Source organism: Sminthopsis crassicaudata, chromosome 6 (genome assembly GCF_048593235.1).
Source record: "Sminthopsis crassicaudata isolate SCR6 chromosome 6, ASM4859323v1, whole genome shotgun sequence".
Lineage (NCBI taxonomy): Eukaryota > Metazoa > Chordata > Mammalia > Dasyuromorphia > Dasyuridae > Sminthopsis > Sminthopsis crassicaudata.
In genome coordinates this window covers 208,747,031-208,771,474 of record NC_133622.1, presented here as the reverse complement: position 1 = coordinate 208,771,474, position 24,444 = coordinate 208,747,031, and the positions used below count along the sequence as shown (strand labels likewise).

Here is a 24,444-nt window from a genome sequence, read left to right as displayed (position 1 = left end):
AGAAAATAAAAATATAAAATCAATAGCTGATTTTCTCAAAGAGAAAAAGAAGGGGCAAATAGATAATTAAGTAAAAGGAAAAAAAAGACTAAGTAATTTCAAAGGTAAGAAAAATGACAAAAGGAAGAGCTTGAAGCTGTGAGGTAAAAGAAATTTTTGATTATCTTTTATTATTATTATTATATTATGTATTAAAGTCTTGAAATAAATCAAGCAAAAATAATGGATAAGAATTTAAATCCAACTCATAACTTTAAAAGAGAATGAATTAAACAATTCAAAAAAGAGAGATTGGAGGCAACAGCAAAACTCCACAATATGTTGCCTAAGAGGCAAAGATGTTCACATGAAAAATGAGGGACGAAAAATACAGATACAACTGATGAATATTTTTAAAAAGTAGGAGTTGCAATCACATTATTAGATTAAGAAAAAATAATTTATAACAGAGAGATGAACAAGGAAGTTACATTATGCTGAAAGGAGCCACAAATAAAAATGTATTATGCTTCAGGATGCTTTTAGAAATTATCTTCAGAATACTCTTCAGTATCTAAACTGATCAAGGAAAAATTAACTTAATTCAAGAAAATACATACAATAACCCAACAACAGTAGAATACTTATCACTCATTCAATTTTTGACCAATCTAATGCAAGAGTAAACAGAAGGGAAAATATAAAATGGAATAAATTGTTGGAGAAACAAGAGCTAAAAGAGTTATGGCATATAAATGAGAATGCTCAAAAGTATATGTATTTCTCAGTACTATATGGAACATTCATAACAATTTATGTAGTAGCCAAAACTAAACAAAAGTGGATGCCCATAGACTGAAATTGATAAACTATGGAAAATGGAATATTGCCATATTATAAGAAATGAGTAATATGATCAATATAGAAAACCATGGAAAAGACATGATCTGATGAAGGCTGACACAAGCAGAGCCGATTAACAATATACACAATTACTATAACAATTTAAATGAAAATAACCAAAATAATTCAAAAATGAAAGCTGCAAAATTACAAAAAATCACCCATGCAGAAGATAAAATTATGAGAAATTACCACCAATCTCATTCTTTTGCAAATGAGACAGGTCCATTGGTGTGAAACATACATTTTCATACTTTTTTGCTGAATTGATCAATTTTGTTGATTTTTTTTTCCTTAAAAATTGTCTGTTTTATAAGATGGATCTCTGGGAAGGGAAGGAGGGGTGTACAAGAGAAATTCTGGTGATGTAAAAATTAACCAAAAAACATTTTTTTAATTGATGGGTATTGAAGTTAATCTCACTAACTTTATAAACTTTAAAAAAAAAAAAGAGAGAAGATGACATTTTTAAGTAGAAAATGGTAAATTTTCTAATCCCAAAAATCCCATTCTCTATAGTCTTTCAAAAATCCCCAACAGTGGCTCAACAATCACTTCTGCTGTGGTTTCAGTACCCTACAATATAGTTATCCTTGGGGATTCGACTTCATCAAGGGCAACTAATATTGCTATCTCACTACTTATCTTGGATATTGACTTCGTAAAGAGTCAATTTGGCTCTGTTCTTTCCAATCCAAAGATTATTTTTTAGAGGAGAAAACAGAAGAAAGGAAAGCAAAAGTTGTATCTTCTAGGAAGAGAATGTTCAGATGTTAGGATTCTTACAAGAAGTCACTGGAATGTCTTTAGCCCAGCCCCAAGTGAAGGAGACAAGACTTGGAGAAAATAAAGGATCTGGACTTTAACTCCTGGCTGCATTTCGGGGTGATGAAACTGAACTGAAGCCAAGGCTGCCTCCAGAAGCCCCCCAAGAAATCTGCCCCCAAAAGAACGATTACAATTTAGAGACAACAGAACACTACATTTTGGTGCCCAACGTGGGGCAGACACAATCCTGATTCCAGTGGAAAAGTCTCTCTGACCCAGAAATAAGCGTGAGTAACAAGGAAACTTGGTTAAAGAGCTAAAGTAGAATTTCAGTGAAATGGGGCAAATTTTTAGAAAACAGCCTTCTGTTTCTCTTCAAGGAAAATGTTTAGAGAGCATTGTTAAGGTTATGAAAAGCCAAGGATTGATTATAATTTTGCAGGAGATTACCGAACTTTTAAAAACTGTCTAGGTCATATGTCCTTGTTTTTCTATGGAAAAAGAATTGGATCTAGATGAGTGGAAATTAGTAGGAGAGCAGCTAGGTGAACACTTCAATTCCAATCCAAACTCAATTTCCAAAGATACACTTCATACATCCAATTTAATCCAAATGGCTTTAAAAAGTATTAAGACTAAAGAAAAGGAAGAAAGAATAGGAGGGGGAAGATCCAACTAAACTAGGTGAAAAGGAGGAAGAATCAGATTAGAATTCACAGCAGGAGAAATGAGGTCATTCCATATGCTCCCACTTACCTCCCTCAACTAACCCTTCATGAGTGGAGGGAGAATGGCTGAAGAAGTTATAGTATATGAATGTAATGGAATATTATTGTTCTATATGAAATGAGCAGGTGGATTTCAGAAGAGACATGATTTTAAGTGAAGTAAGCAGAAACTAGAGAACATTGTGCCCCAGTAAGAGCAAGATTATGCGATGATTAACTATGATAGATTTAGCTCTTCTCAGAAATTTAGTGACCCAAGACAATTCCAATAGACGAGATAGATCTGTATCCAAAGAAAGAATCCAGATTGAAGCATATGATTTTCCCCTTTTCTATGTTTATTTTTCTTATGATTTTACCCTTTTGTTCTGATTTTTTTTTTGTAACACTAGTGTGCAAATATGTTCAAAATGATTGTGCATGTTTAATCTCTTATCAGATTGCTTGCTCTCTTGGAAAGGGGAGATAAGCAAGCAAAGGAAAAGAAATTTGGAACTCAAAATCTTACAAAAATCAAAGTTGAAAACTATCTTCACACGTAATTCGAAAAATAAAACACTATTTTAAATATAGAGAAAAAAACCTAGATTCTAATTCTAATAATAGGTTGTTAATAAAATAGAAAAATAATCACTTAAAAATGGTTGCATCTTCTCTCATTCATCAATGATTACTGGGTCATCTACTCCCAAACAGGTCTCTTTTCCCTTCCTTAATCTCTCCTATGCCCTATTTTTGGCAATCAAACACACATAACCCTTTCCGGTGTTTTTTTTTTTGTGTTTTTTTTTCCAACTTTCCCATCATCTTCAGCTCATTCTGAGTTTTGCATTCTTGATAATAGTCTTACAGGATTGTGCCATGTTTTCATTTGCATTTCCATTAACTGTATTTACATCCACTTCTTACACATTTTTTTTCTTGTTTTATTCTGAACTTTACAAATATCAAATAAATTTAACATTTCCACGTACAAAACAAGAAAAAGAGGATTGTTCATGAAACTGTGACTATTATATACAGCTTAATTTTCTTTTTAAATAAGTTATCTTAACTATGAATATTTTCTGGTCTATTCTTCTGTATATTTAAAAAATGTTTCACTCTATCTCCTTTTTTAAGCTATCCTATATATAACCTACCTACAGCTCCCTCCTCCTTCCCCCCCAAAGAAAAAAGTCTTGTAATAAATACAATCAAGCAAAACAAATCCCTACATTGACAACATCCAAAAACTGTAGTTTATTCTGAATCTTGAATCTGATCAGTTCTCTGAGTGGGTAGCATCCATTATGAAAGGTATTCTAAAATCAAAATTTAGTCATTGCATTGACCAAAATTCTTAAGTCCATTTCTAAGTTATTAAGCCTTTATACATTGTTCATCTGATTCTGCTCACTTCACTCTGCATCAGTTCACTCAAAATCTTCCCAGGTTTCTCTGAAATTATTCCACTCATTTCTTATGGCAAAATAAGATTTCATTACATGCACAATAGTTTGTTCAACCAATCCTCTTTGATGAACATCCACTTACTTTGTAGAGAGTTGATAGACTTCCAGAGAAGCCTTTTCTTCTTTCTTTAAACTAATGAGTATATAAGCCTAATGGTACTTAATTATGGAGAGAAAATGATTAATGGAGTTTAATAACTTTGGGGGCATCCCTCAAAATCACTTTCCAAAGTGGCCAGATAAACCACAACTTTACTGTGTATTCCTGTGACTATTTTTTTTTTCAAAAATTGTTTAATTTTCCTTTTTTGTCATTTTTGCCAATCTGATGGCAAATCCTCAGAGTTCCTTTATATTTTACATTTCTCTAGTTATCAAATGTTTTGGAGCATTTTTTATAGTTGTTGATAATATAGATTTTTTTTCCTTTGAAAATTCCCCATTCATATCCTTTGGCCATTTACTTATCAAAGAATAGCTGTTATCCTTATAAATTTGAATCAATTCTTTTTATGTCTAAGATGAAACCTTTATCAAATAATCTTAGTGCAAAGATTCAAAAAGCTGGCTTCTTCCACAGTCTCCATTTTCTTCATTGCAATTGCTTCATGTCTTCAGTATTTAATTTTTTGAAGGTTTGTCATGCCTAGGCTGACTTCCTTTATAAAATCTTATGCCATAGGATTCTATTTCTTCTCTGAAATCTCTCTAAAAAGTACCTCACTATAGAAAAATGGTCACAATCGCACAAGTTTCCTGTCATTGCTTCTTTGTTCACTGGAATTGGGTATGGAACCGGAATCTTGTGATTGGTTCCTATACCTTTTGAAGGGTCACACTATAATATCTAGGGAAACCAAGAAATTAATTAGTCATCATGCTTTTTTGACAATGGAAAAACTCTAGGAGATATCCAGAAAATATAAGTCCTCCATCATTACTATTTTATCCTACCTCCATGCAGGGATGATATTCCCCAAACTTCTCATCTATTTTTTCATTTCGTTTAGGTATAACTCCAACAACAAAACCACTTATTTCTGCCTCTACCACCACTCAGTAGACAGTAGACACTGTTTGCTGTCTTATCACATTTACCCACTGTAATTCTTAGGTCTACTTATGAATATATACAATGCAGCTTCATATACATGCATTTAAAAAAAGTTAAAATTTTCCTTTGGAAAAATAAGTGTTTCTCCAGAACCATATTCTGGATTAGGACACTTAAGGTCTTATCTTGCTTTTTTCCTATATCTTGTGTATTTTCCATATGGACATCTGAGGCCTTAAGTATTTTGAGTTCCTGTTGGCTTCTTTTTTAGACTTTGTCTCCTACAAATTTTTAGTTCTCCCTATGGCTGGATCAGTACACTATAGATACTTCCTATATTATCTACCTTGATATATAATATTAGGCATACTATTATACCTTATTATACAATATTATACCTTGATATGTATTATTAGGTGTAATAAGTCAGTTGCTTCCTCCTTCTTCTATACATGTCCTATGTTCCTATTCCCCTTTTAAAGAATATCCTGTATAGGATTGACATGAGAAGAGACTATTAAATGTGTGTTCACAATTAATCCTCAGGCTAGGAAATGGCCAGGTCTTTCACTGGGATATAAAATTCACAATTTAGAAAAAAAGGAGGATCAGTGGGTCACTTAACTCTAGGATCTTGTCCAATACTATATGAGGGTCAATTCTGATGGAAGTGGCTATCTTCTGCAATGAGAGGATCCAAATCAGTTCCAACTGATCAGTGATGAACAGAACCAGCTACACCCAGTGAAAGAACATTGGAAAATGAGTGTGGACCACAACATAGCATTTGCACTCTTTCTGTTGTCTGCTTACAGTTTTGTTTTCCTTCCCAGATTATTTTTACCTTCTTTCTAAATCTGATTTTTCTTGTGCAACAAGATAACTGTATAAATATGTATACATATACTGTATTTAACATATACTTTAACATGTTTAACATGTATGGGACTGTCTGCCATCTAGGGGAGGGGATGGAGGGAAGGAGGGGAAAAGTGTTTGCACACAGAAACACACAGCTGCAAGGGTCAATGCTGAAAAATTACCCATGCATATATTTTGTCAATGAAAAGCTATAGTAATAATAAAAAAAGAAAAAAACTCTAGGATGTTGTCTTGAATGATATCATATACAATTTCCCAGTTGCCACATCCTATTGCATAGCCTAAGATCAAGGCCAGAATGATTACATAGTTAATGTGACTTTCATAATTCTGTTTATTATAAGAACTATGCCTCTAAATATGTTAAATTCTGAATCTCTAGAAAAACATGAAATAGTAGTCACTGATAACACACCTAAGTCACTTTTTTAGTAATAATCTATACATGATTATCTTTTCCATTTTGGGGAGTAAATATTTACCTTTTCAAGAAGTACTAAAAATAGATCCCTGAATGCCTAAAACTGGGTTACCAGAAGAAAAGATTTATTATATATATTTGCAAGTTCAAACTCATGTTCCCAACTTCATTTTCTTAAGATTCATTACCTTTTTCTGCAATTAGATTTTTGGTACTAAGATAGTGGAGTCTCTATCATTGCTAAGAAGAATTAATAGTCTCATTACAGATTTTCAAAGTTGGAAGGGATCTCAAATGAATACTTACTATACAATCCCTGCTGATTCTATTTCTCCCATCTTTTTATTATCTTTATCATTTTCTCCACATTCTTAGGATACCTGATTTCTGATCTCTTGGCAATGATCTTTCATTCATTGAATAATCATTTATTAAGCACCTTAGTGTTGGGGATACAAAGATAAAAATAAAATACTTCCTGCCCTTTCAAGAAAGGGAAAAACACATAAAATAAAAGTAACTGGAAGAGGAGGGTGATATGAAGAATGTGGAACACACTAGCAACTAGATTTATCAGATTAGGAGATGGTGGCACTTAATCTTAGAAGAGGTTAGGGATTCTAAGAAGCAGAAATGAGGAAGGAGGAATGTTATTTCAAACTTTGCTAACCACTTGTATAAAAGTATCAAGTCCAGAGATTTGAAACCATATACACAGAACAGCAAATGAGTCAATGGCTAGAAGAAAGAATTCCTGAGATAGTAACGTGTAATAAGTCTAAGAGGATAGACTGACACTAGATTTTGAATATCTTTAAAGTGACAAATAAGTAGTCCTAGTGGCAACAGGAAGTCATGGGAGCATTCTGGGAAAGAGAACAACAAGGCCAAACCTATGTTTCAGGAATACAAACCTGGAAGTCATGTGGAGAACAAACTGGAAAGGGGAGAGACTTGGGGCAAGAAGACTCCTCAGAAAGTTACTGCAAAACACTGGTGAGAGGAATGAAGACTTCAAACTACTGAGACGAGGTTGGTAGAAATAAGGACACAAATGTGATTAACACAGAGACAGAAGTGACAAAACCTTGGCAACTGATTGGATGTGGTCTGACAGAAAAGGATAGATGTCTCCAAGGTTATTCCACTGCTTTCTGCAATTTTGTGAAATGATGCTACTCAGAATCTTCTATTATTCTCCTTCAAATAAATTTCTAAATCTGGTCTATAAGGTTCTTCATATCCTGGATCCAACCTACCTTTACTTTTCAGTCTCAATTACATTACTCCCCTGCTTCACTTTAGCCAAAGTGCACATTCTTCTCATCTTTATTCACTATTAGGATTTTAATCTTGCCATTTATAATTAGTTATTAAGCAACAAATATTAAAAACCATATTCTGTACATGATGTTGAAGTCACAAAGACTGAAATAATTCCTACTGGCAAGGAACTTGATATTTTAAAGACCCAAATTCTTAGCATGGGGTTTGTGAACTTTAAAAAAAAACTATTTTGATAACTATATTTCAATACAATTCATTTCTTTTGTTAGCTTACTTATGTTTTATGTATTTAAAAACACTTCTAAAAAAGGGTCTGGGAGCAGCTAGGTGGTGCAGTGGATAGAGAACTGACCCTGGAGTGAGGAGGACCTGAGTTCAAATACAGCTTCAGACACTTAACTTGTCCTAGCTGTGTGACTGGGCATGTCACTTAACCCCAATTGCCTCATTCAAAAAGAAAAAGAAAAAAAGAAGAAGAAAGAAGGTGGTCAGTAGGCTTTACCAAATGTCATACTGCAAAAAGGTCAAGAAATCCTGGTAATAAGATTTTTGCTACAACCATAAGATTTCTTAAAGAATCGTAATTTCTTATCCATTAAAATATAGTTCATTTCATTTTTTTCTTTAAATTTCAATGCTCACTTTATCCATTACTTTCTGGTTTTCTCCAAGAAAGTATGCATATAATATCTCTATGGAATCTGTATCCCAAAGACATCATTAAAAAGGGGAAAGGATCTATGCAAAAAAAATATTTGAAGCAGCCCTATTTGTAGTGACAAGGAAGTGGAAACTGAGTGGATGCCCATCAATTGGGGAATGGCTAAATAAGTTATGGTATATTTGTGTCATGAAATATTATTGTTCCATAAGAAATGAAACAGCAGGATGATTTCAAAAAGGCCTGGGAGATACTTACATGAATTAATGATAGAGGGTAGAACCAAGAGAACATTGTATATAATAACATGATTATATGATGATCATCTATAGTGGACTTGGCTCTTCTCAATAATATGGTGATTCAAAGCAATTCCAATATGGATGATGGAGAGAGCTATTTACATCCAGAAAGAGGACTATGGGGACTGAGTGTAGATCAGAACTAAGTATTTTCACTTTTTTTTTTCTTTTGACCTGATTTTTCTTGCACAGCATGCATGTTAACTGTGGAAATGTGTAAAAGAATTACACATGTTCAACATTATTGGACTGCTTGCTGTCTAGGAGAGAGGGAAGGAAAAAAAATTGGAACAAAAGATTTTGCAAAGGTGAATGTTAAAAACTATTTTTGCATGTATTTTGAAAATAAAAATCTATTACTGAAAAATAAAGTATGCATGATTTATAAGAATGAGACAACTAAGGAACTTAACAAGCCTTTGGCCCTCAGTCATTTTCCAGTTTTCAATGTCTTGTCCTGTGCCAACCTTCACACTGAAGTCACCTAGTATTTAAGGCATGTATTAAAGACATAAACTGACCTAGATCTTGAACAGGTTCTTCAAAGAATTTCTCTATTTCTTTGTTCTCTATTTCAGATGCTGACACAAAAAATTTCAACTATCTTTGGGTGTGTTTTCTATTGTGAACACTGAAAAAGAGGATGGCCAGTATCCTATGAAATGTTTTTTGGTAGTACTTGTGTATGTGACAAAACTAAATGTTACAACTCTTTAACTAACTTATTTGAGGAATGTTTTTCAGTCATGTTCCCATGACTGAAATGTCTCTAATTTATTGCAAGAATATCAAATACAAATGTAGTTCAGTTCTCTTCATAGATCAACTTAATCATTGGATAAACTTTTCACATTTAGAGTGGCATCTAGGTACTGTTTGATTCCATTTTGATCCTTTATGTCACTCTGGCTCTGATACTATGTAAGCACTCCAATACTGAATCACACAGGACAAAGGATCATTTTGTATTGTCATCTCAAGAGTTACTAAAGTAAAAAAAAAAAAAATTCTTAGGATCATAAGAGTTAAAACTGAATGGAATCTTAGATGCTACATATCCAACTTCCTCAGTTTTACTCGGAAAGACAAGATTAGTGTCACAAAGATAGATAGTAGCAAACCCAAGATTTAACCAAATTCAACATTCTTCTGTATCATACTGCCTCTAATTTAGATGAAGATGCTAGAAATCCCTACAAATGACAATTTTTTTTTCCTTTACCCCCTCTACCACCATATGCTATTCTTCATCACTTACTGGTGACCAAAAAGGTTCTCCCCTTAGAAAGGCTTTTCTTCAGATGACAAATAAAATTTGTCCCCTTAATGCCTTTCTGAGTTGGCAAATTCTGGTTTCTCCGGCCTAATATGCAAGAATCAGCATTAACTCCATTTTTTGACTCTTGTGGAAGTTACAGATATTAAATAATAATAAAACAGTAAAAAATAGTGAAATAAATTTTACCTATATAGTAATTTTTAAAAAATTATAGTAAGCCCAATTCCACAGGATAGATTTTTTTCTCTCCTGAAGAAGGGCTACGAGTAGGAAATGATTACAGGATGTTACTGTTACTAGCTGGTTTTGCTTATTTATTTTTCTTTATTACAAGGAAAGATCTATATGGGATTAAGGGAAGGTACAGAACAAGAAATGGCAATGATATTTTTAAACAGGTTTTTAAATTTTTAAAAAGTAAAAATAAATATAAGGCCAAAAGTAGACCTTTATAATTCATTGAATTAATATTCCTACTTCAAAAACTTTTCAGTGGCCATGATGAACTTGCTTCTACTTACCTTGACCCTACAAAACCATCTTTGCAACTCAAAAGGAAATAATTACTATAGAAAAAAAAATCCTACATTTTGATGTTTAAAATAGTAAAAATTATTCTAACTTGTATTTCCTTCATAATACACAATTATAAATAATGAAATACTAAATAGCATAAAAATATATAAAGCTCTTTTGATCTTTACAACAACTCTGGAAGGAAGTTGCTTTATTATCTTCATTTTACAAATAAGGCATTGAGCAATTTATTTGCCCAGTCTCTGAGGTATGAAATAGTTGAATTGATTATGTATATTACTAAAACAATTTGAACATGTATGTGTTTCAAACTTCAACCTGCCTAAGCAGAAGGGAAAGATACAAAATTTCAACACTATTTCTTTAACCCTTTCTGTAGCACTTATTTTTACTTGCACAGGTTTTTTCTTTTTATTTACATCAATATTGAAGTACAGAAAATTTATTCATCCACTCTCCCTGAGGATAGGAAAAATAAGAAGGTTGAAGGAGAGAAAGGGAGAAATTTAGAGAACTTTAAACACTAAAATTCTTCTAAGTATAACTCTAAGAACAATAGATTTCTTTGACAACCATGAGTTGGGAAAGAATTGTAAACTAAAGTAGGTATAGAAGCGATAAAATAGACCATTTTAATAAAATTAATATTTTTTGTACTCATAAAAGCATTGGAGCTAGAAATAGTTATGGAGGGAGGAGAAAAAGAAACTTTCTTTCAAGTATCTCATAAAAGTCTGAAGAGAATTGGCACTAATGTCAAAAAAAATTAAGTCATTTTAGATAATTGGTCAAAGTATATGATATATTTTTAAAAAAAGAAATAGAAACTATCTTGCAACTATAACAGAAAAGTGCTTCAATTCTCTAATGGAGAAATACAAATTAAAATTCTGAGGTTTTACCTTAAACTTAAAATATGAAGAATGATAATCCTTAATAAACATTTTATTAAGCTAACAGGCATTTTTGTTAGATGCTAGTTAAAGTCCCTGTGCATATATACAAACAATATATACTTTTAAAAACACCAGGTTATTGAAGAGGCCCTAGCAGCTAGAAGAATTAAGGAAGGACTCTTACAGAAGAGGAGGTAGTACTCGAACTATATACTGAAGAAACAAGGATTTCTAAGAACTCAGCAAAGATGAGGAATTCCATTCCAAGAACACACTGATCAAAGTCTGGTAAATTGAGGGTACAAAACGCACAAAAACAATCTGGTTATGAATTGTGTGAAGAAAAGGAATATAAACTCAATCAGGAAAGACAAAGATTGAAGACAAGTAGGGAAGGACTTTAATGCTATATAGGAGAGTTTTTCTGATCCCAAAAATCAAAGAGCAGATAGATGACACAGTAGATAAAGTTCCAGGCCTGGAGTCAAGATGATTCATCTTCCTGAGTTCAGACACTAGCTGTGTGATCCTGGGCAAGACACTTCACCCTGATTGTCTCCCAAGACTGGCCTTCTTCATTCATAAAGTGAAAGGTGGGCTAGAGCTAGAGCTATGGTACTATGACCAGTGCTCCATTTCTGCAATCAATCTTTCCCCTTTCCAGGAGACAGGAAGGCAATCTTACCCTGACAGCAAGGCAGACCTCCCTTGCCCCTGCATGTCTAAGACTCTAAGCTATTTAATCTCTCCAGGTTCATTTCCTCATCTATCCATAACAAGCATGCACCAATGGGGATAAGCCCTTTCCCTTTCTGTCTCCTACACAAGATGGGAGAGCAGAGAAAGTTGTCTTAGTTCTCAATGCCCCCAGCAACAGATCTTTGTTACCTTGGGGAATATCAAGATCATAGTTCTACTGAAGCAGCAGCATCACATGGTTGATGTCTTAGACATGACACTCCCTACAGGCGAGTCAAACTTTTGAGTTTGGCTTTTAAAAAGACAGAAACAAAACAAGAGTAGCACCTACATATATTCAGGAGACGTATTCATGGAGTCCTACGGGAAATAAAGGATATCTATAGTCAAGTGCTGACTGAGACATCAACAAAGCAAGCCAACCTGGACGAAAATATGGGAAGGGATTTGGAGTCTTTAAGAAAACAGGCAAAAGAAAAGAAAAACATATATAGAGGGAATGTGCATTAAATTTGCAGATGACAAGATTAGGAGAAAGAGCTAACACTTGATTATGGAGATAGAATCCAAAAGAATCTTAATAGGTTAAAACATTGAGAACCTAATCAGATGTAATTTAATAGGGATAAATATAGTCTTACTATTTAAGTATAAAAAAAAAATCACCTTCACAAAGATAATAATTTAGGGAAACTCCTATTAGAGGGTAGTTGTTTTGAAAAAGATTTGGCAGTTTTAGAGACCTGCAAACTTAAAATGAGCCAGCAGTGGGATATGACAGTTTAAAAAGCTAATGTAAATGTGGGATACATCAAGAGAGCTTAGGTTTCAGGAACAGGGAAGTCACAATGGCCACTATCTTTTGTTCTCATCAGAACACATGTAGGGCAAGGCTTCTTAAACTTTTTCCACTCTCAACCCCTTTTCACCAGAGAAATTTTTATGCAACCCTGTCTCAAATCTGAGCTAATATAAATGTGGGATACATCAAGAGAGCTTAGATTTCAGAAAGAGGGAAATGACAATTGTCCATCTCTTTTGCCCTCTTCAGAGCACATGTAGGTCAGGGGTTCTTAAAACTTTTTCTACTCTCAACTCCTTTTCACCAGAGAAATTTTTACGTGACCTGTCTCAAATCTGAGCAAAGCTGTTTCTGGCAGTATTCGTGCACACACAGTGCAAATTGCACCGTGGTGTGTGTTCAAAATCAAGGCTGCAGTAAAAGTCGTGCAATGAAAGATGAACAAGTGTTGCTAGAAACACTTCAGATTCATTAGGTGTTTGATTGTGAATTAATTTTTGGTCACTGTGTTCAGAAACCTTTTACTGTTGCCAAATTTTTCATGACCTCCACTTTCAATTATCTGAACCCATATGGGACCATGACCCACAGGTTAGATATAGAGCACTGTATTCAGCTCAAAATGTCACAGTCTAAGGAGGACACTGATAAGCCAGACAGTGTCTACAGGACAGCAACCTGAGTCCATGTTATATGAAGATCAGCTAAAGGATTGAGAAGGTCTCTCCTGGAGAAGACTAAGAAAATCCATATTACCTATGTTCCAGTACTCGAAGAGTTATCATATAGAAGAATTGGCTCCAGAAGGCAGAACCAGAAGCAATCAGGAGAAGCTGCAAAAGATACCAATTTAGGGTTGATGTTAGGAAAAAAAAAACTTTCCTAATAATTGTTCTTCAATTGTGTCCATCTCTCCATGACCCCAATTGGGATTTTCTTGGCAAAAGATATTGGAGTGGTTTTCCATTTCCTTCTCCAGCTCATTTTAGAAATCAGAAAACTGAAGCAAATGGAATTAGCCAATAAGTCTAGAGCTGAATTTGAACTTGAGTCCCCTTGATTCAACAGCCAGAATCCTATCTGCCATACCATCCAAGCTGCACTTTCCTAATAATGAGGGCTGTCCAAAAGATGAATGGGCTGCCTTGAGGGATAGTACATTTTCCCTTGATGGAGATCACCAAGCAAAGGCTATAATGCCACTTGTTAGATTATGGTCTAATGGGATTCTTTTAGTATATGGGACAAAACAGATGTCTGCTGAGGTGCCTTCCATCTCTCAGATTCTGTTATTCTAAGATGCCCAACTTGCACAGGTTTGGAGAAAGGCCAACAGCCTATATCATGTGTGAATTCTCAGAGGGAAATTGTTAGGTCAGCAGGGAACCAAGTAAACTGAAAAACAACCAGGTCCTGACCTCTCCCCCCCCACTGGGTATTAACATGAATATGGATTGTTCTGGTTTTCAAGAGGACCCACTACTAGGAATAGTCATTTGATGCCCTCCAGAAAGAGAAGGCTCAAGTATGATTCGATGTTTTTGTTTTGTTGAAGGAATGTGCTCTGGTAGTGACAAGCTGAAACCAGCACCAAACTAACTCTTCAGGTAACAGTATTAATCATTTCCACATCTGAAATCAGCAAGTGTTCTATGATTTCAGACTTGGGTTTTTGTTGTGGTGGCAGTAGTGATAGTTTTTTTTTTTTTTTTAATAGCTTAGATTTAAGAAAGTAATGGAGATAATCTTAATAATGCAGAATGAACTTAAAAATGTGTCCTGCATATAATTTTTTTAAAATTCAGAGTCAGCAGATAAATATTGAACACTATAACTTACAGAGTTCAAAATGACCTTCAGTAACTAAAGAGAAATTTAGGTCTGTTTAAGTGACATTAATTGAATTCTGATATTCCAGAGTACTACATGGGTAGGAACAAAATAAATCAGAGATTTTGTGAGATTTAGCTCCCCTTCCTCAGACACTAAATAGGATCCATTATGTCAGAGATGACCTGATATATAAGATACAGATAAAATTGGAGGGCTGAACCAGATTATCTCTGGAGTCTTTCTCTCCTATCCCTAGAAAATTATGACACCTTATATATAACAGGGACTGAATAGATGTTTGTTGAATTGATTCATTTTCTGTCAATTAGTCGCTCCTTGGAATTAAATAAGGTGGTAATGGAAAATGAATAGTTCTTTCAGGACATAAAAAATTTATCTCTTTGGACAATACAACTCTAACCTACTGATGTCAATCTCTAGATCACTAAAGGTACTTCTCGCTGACCAATTTTTGTAGAGTTTTTATCTATGCCAAGTTACCATAGTTGTACTTCACAGAAGTACATAGAAAGCAACACAAAAAACATTTTTAAACTTTTTTTTTCTTTTAAAAATGTTTTCTTAAAAAAAAAAAAAAAAAAAAAGGTGTTTTCTACACCATGGTCACTTCCTTTCTAAAAACAGAACTTTTTCTAATAATAATATCACCATTTATATAGCTCCTACTATATTCTAGGCTCAAGGCCAAGTACTTTACAAATATTATCTCATTTGATTCTCACAACAAATCCTGAGGGAGGTGACATATATATAAATATAATGATTCCCATTTTATACATGAGGAAACTGAGAAAGGTTAAGTGACTTGTCCAAGGTCACATAACTATAAAGTGTAAGGTCAAATCTAAATGAGGCTCTTTCAGATTTTGGCCTGGCTCTCTCTCACCAAGCTGTCAGTAAAGCTGAAATAAAGCAAAAATAGATCCAATGCAACACTCTGCCCCTCTAATCCAAAATCTCTCCATTAAAAAAAGGACATATATTTCCTTACTGCTCTGTGGAACATGGCTGATCAATATACTTAATCAATGCCTCTTATTGTTGTTTTCATTTGCATTATGTACTCATATGTTGCTACTCTTCTGGTTCTGTTAAGCCACACAAAATAAGATGACTGACCAACTTGTAGCTCACGCAAAAGATGCTCCCAAAATTTCTTTCAGTTTTTGATATTCTTTGATTATCAATGTTGTCTAAAGACAATACTGAAATCTGTTACAGTACTTTATCACTTAATTTCTCTTGAAGAAAAGCAATTAAACAATCTCAAAGTCCAGAGATGAAATCATCAATTCGGGCAGAAATTTCTTTTTTTTTCTGTTCTTTGAAAAAAATAACATTTTGTACCTGTTTTGAGTCCCAGTGTCTATATTCCATCAATTCAGTGAAAGCAGCTGCCAAAACATTCCCTTCCAACACCCTCACTAAGAATACAACACAGCCTTGCTTAGATATCAAATAGCACTCCACACTTTTTTGTGAATTCATAAGATTCTATTTTGCAGCTTACTTATTTGAGTATTGCTATGTAGCCCTTTCTGGTCCATAAACTGCAGAAGGACAAGAATAGTGTTTTACCTCCCCTCGAAGGTCCTAGCGCAGTGCTATGTACAGAAAACAGGTATTTAATAAATGTTTGTTGAACTAAATACTTAACTTCATATCTAGTTCTAGATATTCATTAAAACTATAATCCTTACATGTCACAATGAAATAAAGAATAAAGCAAGATAGCTACAATTGACCCTCCTCAAACTTCTCACAGCATTCTTCCTGAACTTTTCTTTGCATTTCAATCCGTCTCTTATAAAACAGTTATTTGTGCACATGTCTCCCCATTAGAGTGAAAGTTTCTTGTAAGGAACCTGTGTATCAGATTTCACTTTGTAATCCCAGCACCAAAGGGCATACCTAGTACACAGCAGGTACTGAGTAATGTTTCTGGATTAGAACTAGTTTCGATCAGTTAAACTTCAACATAATAAACATGGTTCTTAATTTCTGAATCATTTCTGTTAATAATTATTAAACTGTCTTGCAAAAGCTAAATATTACAGTCAAAACATGATAGGAATTCCCTCTTTTGCACCTTACCACATACCCATCCCCCCCTAAAACTGAATAAAAATCAAGAGTATATTCTTTAAATCCCATAAAATTTCCCTTGTTAATTATACCAACATTCCTAATGTGCCTGAGGCTATTAGAGACAAGGGGCCTCAAAAGCCCACAAAAGCCACAAACTTAACAAGTTACCACCTCCTTGAGACTACAATAAAAGGCAAAGTTTTGTAGCAGTGTTGTCCTGGAGAGGCAGAAGACCTGGTCTTTGGTCTTGGTTGTACTTAACAGATTATATGACTTCAGACATATCATTTCCCACTTTAGAGGCCTCCTCAAATTTCTGAGATTCTTTCCACTTTTAACACTGATTCTAAAAATGTTCTGAGAAAAAAAAAAAACTATTTTAATATTCATACTCAAGGTATATTGGACAAGTATCACTTAGGAGGAACTGATACCATAAGAGCAGACCATGACAATACAAGTCTACCGATAGTTGTATTGTTCAGTCTTTTGAGGATTTTAAAGTTCATTATTTGCCAATTCATTCTTACTATACAGGAGCACAAATTCAAGGAACTCTTATCTATAATGGAGAATTAAAAACATTTCTTCCTACCACAACCTTTTTTTTATTAAAGCTTTTTATTTTCAAAATATATGCATGGACAATTTTTCAACATTGATCCTGCAGAACCTTGTGTTCCAAATTTTCCCCTCCCTTCCCTCCACCACCTTGCCCAGATGGCAAGTAATCCAATATATGTTAAACATGTGAATTCTTCTATGCATATTTCTACAGTTATCATGTTGCACAAGAAAAATTAGATCATAAAGGAAAACAATGAGAAAGAAAAAATGCAAGCAAACAAAAACAAAGAGTGAGAATGCTATGCTGTGGTCCACACTGTTCCCACCGTCCTTTCTCTGGATGTATCTGGCTCTCTTCATCACAAGACCATTGGAACTGGCCTGATTCATCTCATTGTTGAAAAGAACCATGTCCACCAGAATTGATAATCATATAATCTTGTTGTTGCCATGTACAATGATTTCCTGGTTCTGCTCATTTCACTTAGCATCAATTCAGTAACTCTCTCCAGGCCTCTCTGAAATCATCCTGCTAATCATTTCTTATAAAACAATACTATTTCTTTACATTCATATACCATAACTTATTCAGCTATTCTCCAACTGATGGGCATCCACTCAGTTTCCAGTTTCTTGTCACTACAAAAAGGGCTGCCACAAACATTTTTGCACATGTACTAGTACCTTTTTAAAAATTGTTTATATGAAAATGAACCTTATGCTAGGACCAATAACATTTTTGTTATTACTTAGGCAATATTTCACACAAGGTCAAAGATTTCTAGTAGTAAATGTCCATACTAAGGTCCTTTGAGCTCTAAATTTATGATCCTACTATACCAAAGAGAGGCAAAGTCGGCATTAATAGATACTAGGTTGCCTTGAAGTACAGAAGCAACTATCACATTAGCTGTGTGACTATGAACAAGTCACTTATATGAATCCCAGTCAACTCTTGACAAGTTACAGCTAAGTTGCTCATCAGTATCAGGAAAGTTTCTACACTGGAAATTTTGAAACTGGTAAAATTATAGCTCTGGACAACACTCCAAAATTATCATCTAATCACAAATCCTATCTTTTTATTCTATTCTCTTCCTTTTACCTACCCTCACCACCACTTTCATTACCAAATAAATGTCTTTACTTCTCAATATAAATCCTAAAAGAATGCTGGATTGGGGGCAAAATAAAAATAAAAATACTATCTTATGCACTAATTGGTCAAATCACTTAATCTCTCTCAGGTATACTCTTCGATAAAATGAAGCAAATGATGCTCCCTACCTCAAAAAAGATTTAAGGACCAAATGAGAGAATATAAGCAGATTTTTTAGTTCCTCAAGGACAATCTCTTCTATGCTTTTTTTTTTTATCCCTAACATTTAGCACAGTGCCTGGTACACACAGCAGTTGCTTAATAAATATACTGCCCTAAAGGCCTAAATAAAAATGAGTTATTATTATTACCCACTTTTCAGGATACTGTTCAAGTATTTTAGGATTTCCTCTGCAAACCGAGGCTCATTCACATACTTTGTCACATATGGCTTTGAAACATGCCTCACTCACTGTTCCGTATATATGATGGAATGGAATAAGTGCTGTGTCTGATAGCCAAAAACGGTCAGTTCTGCCACTTACTACTTAATGTGACCACAGGTAAGCTGCTTCTCTAGTCCTGTTTCTTCATCTGTAAATTGTGGGGCTTGGATTACATGATCTCAAGAGCTCTAAATCTGTAATCCTGTATGTCATTTTACCAAATATAAGTTCCTAGAAGGTAGGGGCCATCTTACATTTCTTTTGTGTATTTCTGTATATGTTAGATAGTGCTAGACATGACAAGCATTTGTGACAAATAAATGAAATCTATGTCTTTGAAGACAATGTTGACATTAATTTCCAAGTCACTTGGTTTAATACTAGCATTACTTCCTTGCCTAACAAATAAAACTGGATAACCAGAAGGCTCAGCAAATGCAGGTTACACAAGTTCAATGAATTTTCTTGTTAACTCAAAATGAAATAGAAAAACCTTTTGTTTCAAATCTGAGATTGTCTGCCAAAATATGAACGTAATTTAGTACTTGATGATTAAAGACTCTGCTCTATTCATAGTTATGAAATACCATCTACATACTATCCTTATACTCCAATAGTCCTCCAACTATCCTTCTCTCTTTAAGTGCAGGACTAGTATATACGACGTTTTTTTTCTATTGTAGAGGAGTGAATCACACAGGGTAAAAATCCAGGGTCACTTAAATTTTTTAAAACTTTAGCTTTTAAGAATAAAAAGCAAAACATTCCATTTATCAACTTTTAAATTTAATAATATAAGACTGCAATAAGTTCAACAATAAATATATAAAGGGCAGCTAGGTGGTGCAGTGGATAGCCCACAATCCCTGAAGTCAGGAGGACCTGAGTTCAAATTTGATCTCAGATAAACATTTCATGGCTGTGTGACCTTGGGCAAGTCACTTAACCCCAATATGCCTCAGGGGGAAAGAAAGAAAAAGAATAATAAATATATGCTTTAATTAATATAATCTATAACTGATTATACTTTGGGGCAGAAGGTGGAAAGAAAGGAAGAAGAAAATATGACAAAGATAGGGCAGAGCTACTCATAAAACAAAAGAAAAGCATCAGAGACACCTTTAAGTGACACACTGAGATATAACTTATTCTACAATCGCAATATACAAATATATTTTTCCCCATCTGGAAAGTAACCATTACAGACTTAAAGCTGTGCTAACAGATTGATGATTGATCTCACAATAAAATTAAACAGCCAATTGTTTATTAAGCATCTACTATGCTAGGCATGATGAAGAAAACTGGTGAAAGACAATGTCCCAGGTTGTAGAATTAAGATGAAAGTTATATCCAAACAAATGACAGAGGCTCTCCACTCCAGGGATGGGACAATGGGCTCAATGTGTAGTTAACATGTACCAGGCACACACTCTTGGTAATGAATAAATCCTTAACATCAGGTTTTTTGATTTTTTTGTGGGGTTGTATGTGTGTTATGTGTCTTGTATGCGAAAGAGTGAGAGTGGAAAAAAAAGAAAAAAAAAAGATCTTTTTCTCTTAAAATTCAAGGATAGGGAAAAAATTATTGAGGATTTCAACTGACTAAACACATAAACTTAGCTTTATGAAATTTCAATATTTCAAATGGCCTAAATTGCTACCTGGTTGTGGGATCATACAAATCTAATGAATCAAGAAATTATGCAACTGATGCAGGAGGAATAAAAAGGAAAGAGGAGAACATTCAAGAAAATCATAGTAGATCTGCCCTACTAGTAATATCATCTCTATCTTGAAAATAAGGAAACTGAGGCCCAGAGAAGGCAAGTTGATGCGTACATAGTCTCATAAACAATATGTATCAGAGGGAAAATTTAAGTCCAGTTCTTCCTGACTACAAGCCCAGCAATCAATCTACCACCACCCAGTGCATCTCACTGTTAATTGTGAAAGATTTCAACATCCAATGATCTCTTACTGTCTAAATTGGCTTGACTTCACTTTTCAACCTTCTGGGATTCATCAGCTTTGATTTATTCTGATAATCAATTTCTCCTCAAAACTCACACCCTTGACTTCCCCAATACTTTGCTTTCTTGGTAATATTCATTCCTCCCAATTATTCTTCTTGACTCTTCTGCTTATCAGCTATTAATTCTTAACAAATGCAACCTAAATATTCAGTCCTTTCCTCACCAATCTCAAGGTTTCAACATCTTTGGGAAGACAATCAAATCTGCATCTACAAAATTATCCTAAATCCACCTGAAATCCAATCTTAGCCACATCTTCTCCAGATTCACCAAGATCAATGAGACCAACATGCTCTAATTCTCCCAGATTGAAATGTTTCTAATTGTGCTTCTAATCCTTTGCCTCAAAACTGCATTTAGTCCGAGTTAATCATCTTTTAAGTAAGTGGCCCCCTAGTTAGTATTACTGCTCTAAACATTTAAGACTAAACATTTAAGTTCATTATTCATCCACCTAGCTGCTCTTTTTCAGCTATGTGAAAATCGGTATCTTCTTCAAATACTATTTTCAACTTGTTCCTGTGCTCAAGAGACTCCCTATCTTAGTCTTCAGCAATTTCTTGTTCAAATCTTAACCTCATTTTTTTTTTTTGTTCCCACACAATTCCATGCCCTGCATGTGATATTTTCCTTTCACACCACCATCCTTGGAATATCTTTCCCCAACTTTTCTGCTAATGCATGTCATCAAAATATAGCTCAAAATATGGCTTCAAAATGTAGTTCAAAATTCACCCTCTAGGGATTCCTTAATTATTAAAAGATCATAGATAGCAAGAGCAAGAAATGAGAGGTCACTTAGTCCAACTCCTTTTTATAGAAGTCAGGATGATCATTCAGTACCCGAATCAAAGCTGAGATTTTTAATCTAGATTCTCTAATTTCAAATCCAATGGTCTTTCTACTACAACACGGATCTTAACCTTTCTTCTGTTTGTTTTATATTTCAATTGCTCAAAACTGATTAATTCTATTTACATTGTAGTTAAATGTCCCAGAATCGATGCATAGCAGCATCACCAAAAAAAAAAAAAAAAAAAAAAAAAAGTTTTGTAAAGTAATTTCCTTGTTAACTGATAGCCCAGAATGTAACAGCGCTGTGCCAATCTGTTTACAACACAAGAGACTGAAGATTAATCATTCAATACAACAAATTAATTTCTTTGGTTTCAGTCCAGGCAACAGTAACATTCTAAGTCACAAGCCACCTAATAAAGAGCACAGCACAAAAAAATGTCAAGAAACCTGGAGGAGAAAGAGGAAAGTGCATTTGTGGCTGTTAAATCTTTTTCACGTGCCATTTTACGATAATGAGAATCCTACAAGACAGGGATGTGACTTTCTAAATACCATTTTTGTAATTAAGTTCTACAACAATTAAACAGTTTGACAGGCATGTCAAGTTTTTTTGTTGTTGTTGCTGTTTTTTAATGAGATTTCACTTACTCTGTAGCACATAATTTCCACTTAGGCATTTATCACCGATCCTTTTTCAGTCACTTTCAGGTGTTATATGTAGATAGGTTCATATACATAGATGCATACATACAAAATCACCGCTTAGTAAGAAAGCGCTGCTACCTTAACATAGAAAGAAGGGTTGTAGTCTCTTGCAATATTAACTTTTTAGATGCAACAAATTTTTAAAAGTACAGTTACTCAAAACTTTCACTGCTCCCTCATAAAATAGACCGCCGGTCTTCCCACAGGTTGTGACACAATCGTGCCCCGTTTTGTTTCTGCCCTGGAAGGAGAGCAGGTAAGGGTGGGAGGCTGCATGGCGGTTTCTGCAATAACTCAGGCATGTATGTACGCTCAGTCACACACTCTCCTGTTTGGCGTGATGTGTGTCGTGCTTGGCGCTGAGCCAGCCCGAAACCACTCAGAATCTCAGCCCCGAAAGCGGCACACAGATAAAGTTTGGAGCACCCGGTGACCCTTCGGTGCCTGGCCGAGGCTTCGCCACACACAGATGCCCATCTCCCTCCCCTGGGGCTCACGCTAACCACCGAGACCATCCCTCTCACTACCGGCTCCCTGTCCTCCCCCTAACAGGTACTCGTTCCTCCCCGCCAGACGCAGCCCACCCTTCACGGCGATCCCGACCCCAGCCAGCATTCACTCGGGCAGACCCCCCTTCCTGCGCCCCGGCCCCGGCGGGAGTGCTCCCAACTAGAGGAGGCTCCGGCTCCCGCACACCCCGCACACTCCCAGCCCCCGGGGCACACGCTCCACAGGGCTCGGTCGGTCACGGCCAGCTCGAGCATCGTCCTTTCCGGAGCCGCTCTCCCGGCTCCGGCCCCGCTTTCCTTCCACCAGCTAGCCCCGAGGCACGGGCTCCCTCCATCTCCCGACTCCCCAGCGCGCGGCCGCGGGCGACCAGGCCCCTCCCCGGCCTCGCCCTTCCCTCCCTCGGGGTCCCTCGGAAGCAGCACCCCGGCTAGACGCTTTGCCAAAGCCGGGTCCGTGACACCGGGAGAAGCCCGGGGGCGCCGCGGGGCCAAGACCCCCGCCTGCCCGGCCGACTTGGGGCCCGGGCCTCGCAGCCAGGCTGGCTCCCCGGCCGCCGGGCCCGGACGGATGGGAGAAGGAAGGCGGGCTCTTCTCTCACTCCCATTGCCGCTGCCCCCCAGCCCGGCCCTTCCCGTCCTCTCACCGAAATCCGGGGGGACCAGGCCGCGTTCACCCCCTCCCCTGTCCAGCGATGCTTCCTTCGGCCGCCGCCGCCGCGCTCTCCTCACTCCCCTTCCCACCGCCCCCGACCGGCAGCTGAAGAGCGGACAGACAGAGGCACTCCCATTGGCTGTCACCGAGCCTCGCGTCAGCCGGCACCGACCCGGACCGCAGAATGCTATTGGCTAGCCAGACGCCTCGTTCCCACGGCTCAATTTTATTGGTGCGCGGTAGCCCCTGGCTCCAGGACCGCTCTTCCTCCTCCCTCCTCCTTCTTCCCTCCTCCTCAACCCGTTTGGATCAGGTTCGGAGGGGGCGAGAGAGAGGAGCTACAGAGGAGGTCCAAGGGGCTAGCCTGGAGGCCAATCGGGGTTCCGCTAGTCGGTCGGAAGGGGGCTTCAGGACCTGGACCCGGACCCGAGCCCGAGGGAGGGGCCTGTCTAGCCAATGGGCGTGTGCCCCACAGCCTGGGCCTCCAACCGCTTGGGGGCCCGCCCCGGCCTGGGCTGTCGGCCAGGGCCCCACCCGTCCCGTGGGCCCCCGCCACATTGGGCCTGAACGGGGAACCTTGCGAGGAAGGCTGCTGCGAATGGCTGGGGATGCCCCCGGGAAGTGCCCGAGGCCTTCCCTCTGACAGTCTGTCAGGGGAGTGCTGACTGAGGGGCCATTGTATGGCCGGTGCCATGGCAATGCCTACGTGGGCCCCCGGGCATCATTGTGACTGCTGGGGGGAGGCAGCCTGGAGCCAGCGTGTGATAGGCGGAGGTGGCAGTCTGCCCCGGTGGGCAGGTTGCCACCTCCCGCCCTCGCGCTGCCCATTCACTCAAGCTCACCTGTAATGTCACCTGTGCGCGAGGCCCAGGATTGAGGCAGCCCCCTTTCCAGAGACCCCATCAGCCGGGTGATTTCCGCTGATAGGACGAGAACTCACGTTAGAGCAGGGCAACGGCGCTGCCAGGGATGGGAAGAGCCGAGGTGGCTGCAGTGGACCCCCGAACAGAGCAGCTGCTGCAGCTTCCTCCCCACCAC

The 24,444-nt window shown here is 36.9% G+C and overlaps 1 protein-coding gene and 1 long non-coding RNA gene across 4 annotated transcripts in view; one reads left to right on the top strand and one right to left on the bottom strand.

Annotated features, from left to right (window-relative positions):
* LOC141547122 (uncharacterized) overlaps positions 1–7,417 on the top strand; it is a 68,062-nt gene extending 60,645 nt beyond the window's left edge. The window contains exon 2 of the long non-coding RNA XR_012483517.1: positions 7,094–7,417. This is a non-coding gene — a long non-coding RNA (uncharacterized LOC141547122). The remainder of the gene's footprint in view (positions 1–7,093) is intronic.
* The window catches only part of FAR1 (fatty acyl-CoA reductase 1), a 94,688-nt gene extending 71,040 nt beyond the window's left edge, over positions 1–23,648 (bottom strand). For 2 of the 3 annotated variants that reach the window (XM_074275502.1, XM_074275503.1), the window contains exon 1: positions 13,409–13,481. In XM_074275502.1, the coding sequence (XP_074131603.1) occupies positions 13,409–13,437 (29 nt within the window). In that variant the 5' untranslated portion in view covers positions 13,438–13,481. Of the gene's footprint in view, positions 1–13,408; positions 13,482–23,398 lie in introns of those variants that run through there. The other variant, XM_074275505.1, reaches the window with a different exon arrangement.
* Between the last annotated feature and the right edge of the window lie 796 nt (positions 23,649–24,444).